We start from the raw sequence: 3601 nt of genomic DNA, 5'->3' as shown, positions 1-3601 counted from the left end.
TATATATATATATATATATATATATATATATATATATATATATATATATATATATATATATATAAATAGCAAATAAATAATAATCAATTCCTTTAATTAGTAAATATATAAAAATATTAATATGCTAATACATATAACAGTGTAATAGTGTTTTATTATACTTATGGAAATTAATTAAAAAGAACAAGGGCTACGTGCTAATTGACCATGCATGGGTCGGTGAAATAATCACTTTGGAAGAAGTTATTCAAGTACAACTTTCTTATAACTTATTTAAACAAGTTAAAAAAAAATGACTTCAACAAATCCGATAACCGTGTTAAATAGGTCAAAGGGAGCACAAACACGTTATGCAAAATTACAAACATAATATGCCAAAAAGATTTTAATCAGCTAACACTCAGAAGAATCCATGAAGTTCATCAACCCAATCCATCTATTTATACATCTACAACACAAAGATAATCTATACCATAGAAGCTTAAACAAACGACTTGACAATGCTTTCTTTTGCACTTGCAATACTCCTAGTTTTCACCGGAATTATCTTATTTTGGCAACGGTGGTCAACTCATGTCCACCGTAAAAAACTACCACCAGGCCCCATGCCCTTACCAATCATCGGAAGCCTCCACTTATTAGGAAATCTCCCACATCGTGCCCTCCACAAGCTCTCCCAAAAGTATGGTTCGATCATGTCCATCCGCCTTGGGTCCATCCAGTCTGTGATAGTCTCTTCACCAGAAGCCGCCAAACTCTTCCTTGTAACCCATGACGCCATTTTTGCTTCTCGTCCCAATACAGAAGCTGCAAAATACCTATCTTATGGTAGCAAGGGAATGACACTTACGGAATATGGACCATACTGGCGTAGTGTGCGAAAGTTTTGTACGTTGGAACTGCTGAATGTTATGAAAGTTAAATCTTTTGCAGGGATGAGAAGGGAGGAAGTTAGGTTGATGGTGGAGGAGATGAAGGTTGCATCAATGGAGCGTAAGGTGGTGGATTTAGATGAGGCTGTAGGTGCGTTGGTTGATGGAATGACGTGTAGGATGATTTTTGGTAAGAAAAATAAGGATAGGTCGATTTTCAAGGACGTACTTGATGAGACAATGGAACTAGCAGGTGCCTTCAATTTGGCAGACTATGTGAGAATATTAGCTCCGTTTGATCTTCAGGTACGTAATTTCATAATCTTCACCTCAATTTTGCCAAAAGTTCTTAGAGATATTTTTATTAAATACACATAAAAATATGTATACTAATATGCATGTTTGCCAATCGAATCAAACATTGGCTTTACGTATAGACGAAAGATGAATTTTTTGAAAAAAGAATTATAGGACAGCCAATGCATTACTTGGAACAAACCAAGTTTTTAATAATTTTTTTGATAATATAATTAACGCAAGTTTTCATATATTGTAGTCCTTTTTTAATCTCTTTTTTTGAAAAATTAGTCATTTTTATATTTCTATAACAACGGTAATTTTTATTAACATAAATCAACAACAAATATAAGTAATTAAATGTATAGAATTAATTAGTAACAACCATCATATAAGTGGAGTATGGTTTTGTTTTAAAATACTTACTTTGGCCCCCTCGATTAAAGAGTTTGTGTTCCGTTTATGCTAATATTCAGAGACAGTATATCAGTTTCATAGATTAAATGATAGTAAGATAGTAAGATACTAATTATGTTTCTTTAGGATAACAACATTTTAGAAAGCTAATACATCAAAATCGTGTATTTCATACATTTTAGACATGATTGGTTTTTATAGTTGCTTTGAGTTATTAATTGTCTTGAGTCTTGAGAAATATATCAAAGATTCTGATCCATTTCTCATATTCTGGGTTTACAGGGCTTAACTAAACGCTTTAAGTCGTTAGAAAAAGACATTGATGAAATGCTTGAGACATTGATAAATGAGCATGAAGAACACGGTCTTGTCGATTCTCAAAGGCATGATGAAATGGATTTCATTGACATATTGATGTCACTAAAACAACAATATTCAAATACCCATGATGAGCTATCCTATACAATCGATAGGTCTAGCATGAAGGCCATTTTACTAGAAATGGTAGCTGGGGCCCGTGACACTGTAAAAACTTCAATTGAATGGATATTAGCTGCACTTATCAAACACCCTAGAGTAATGAAGGAGCTCCAAAAAGAATTGAAGACTGTGATTGGAGACAAAAACGAGGTTGAAGAAACAGATTTGGCAAAGCTAACTTATTTGCACATGGTAGTTAAGGAGACTTTTCGGCTTTATCCTGTCTCTCCATTATTGATTCCGCATGAATCTATGGAGGATGTCATAGTTGATGGCTACTATATACCAAAGAAGACTCGTGTTATTATAAATTATTGGGCATTTGGACGTGACCCAAAACTTTGGTCTGAAAATTGGGAGGAGTTTCTTCCAGAGAGGTTTCTTGCCAAAGATATTGATTTTCGTGGGGCTGATTGTCAGCTTATACAATTTGGCATGGGAAGGAGAGGATGTCCTGGAATGAATATGGGGTTACTGAACATTGGTTTAGTGATTGCTAACATTGTACATTGCTTTGAATGGGAACTACCAAATGGAATGTCACCAAGTGATCTGGATATGAATGAAAAGTTTGGTTTAACTATTCCTCGTACTAAGCCTTTATTAGCCATTCCAATATGCCGCACTTGAGGAAGCTAGAAAGGCTTAGAGTTTGTCCAGGACAATTTGGCAATCAAAGAATGAAACAAACTTTGGGGTTGCTTAAGTTTGAATTGTTCATTTATGTGTTTACTAGGGGACTATATAGTTAAAATATTACAAGTTTATGTTGAAACTAATTATTCAATTGATATTAACTATGAAATAATAGTTTTTTTACACTAAATTGTTACCTAAAGTTGTAATGATTTCTAACCATATTATAACATCTATTAAAATCATATCATTTAATATTCATTAAAAAAGATTTTCGGATCAACTTTCACGCAACAATTATTCCCCCACTGCGAACAAGAGACTATGCATCATGTCCTGGATTTGACAATTAGTCAATAGGTTATCTATTTTATCTTCCACATATTTTACCAAATCACCATAACTCAAGTTAATGTAATGTAATTTATAAGGTTGTGTTATTTTTAATTATTATTATTGTTAAATAATTTAAAAACCATTTATTTGTAATTATTATAAAAAAATTGATTTTAGATATTTTAGTTAAATCGACATGACGATTTAGTTTATATTTAAAAATTGTAAAAAAAATACCTTTGAAATATTTTGAAGTTTATTTAATATTTTGATGTACATTTTTTAAAGATCCAAACTTTCATAATTGAAACAGTTGTTACTCTAAAACATACTACATACATACATATTCATAAATAATATTTTACATTGATAATTTATTTACAAACGACTGGATACAAACTGACTGTTAAGACTATGTTATATATTACATAACTTCCCAGGATACTATAGTTATATACATACATGAGTACAAAATACAATAGTTTCAAACTATTCAAAATCTTCTATCAGTATATAGCTATACTGGTTACTTATCTCCTGCAATTAGTAAACATTAAGATGCT

General features: G+C 31.7%; 1 protein-coding gene across 1 annotated transcript; it reads left to right on the top strand.

Moving 5' to 3' along the window:
- Window positions 1–485: 485 nt before the first annotated feature.
- Window positions 486–2825, top strand: LOC145038445 (cytochrome P450 CYP736A12-like). Its single transcript, XM_078986807.1, has 2 exons — window positions 486–1178; window positions 1869–2825. Exons 1-2 carry the CDS (start codon window positions 501–503, stop codon window positions 2694–2696), a joined length of 1506 nt encoding a protein of 501 aa, XP_078842933.1. The 5' UTR covers window positions 486–500; the 3' UTR covers window positions 2697–2825.
- The last annotated feature ends 776 nt before the right edge of the window (window positions 2826–3601 follow it).

The sequence above is a fragment of the Lactuca saligna genome, chromosome 4 (assembly GCF_052625555.1).
Source record: "Lactuca saligna cultivar CGN05327 chromosome 4, ASM5262555v1, whole genome shotgun sequence".
Taxonomy (NCBI): Eukaryota; Viridiplantae; Streptophyta; class Magnoliopsida; order Asterales; family Asteraceae; genus Lactuca; species Lactuca saligna.
This window is presented reverse-complemented; position numbering and strand designations above follow the sequence as displayed.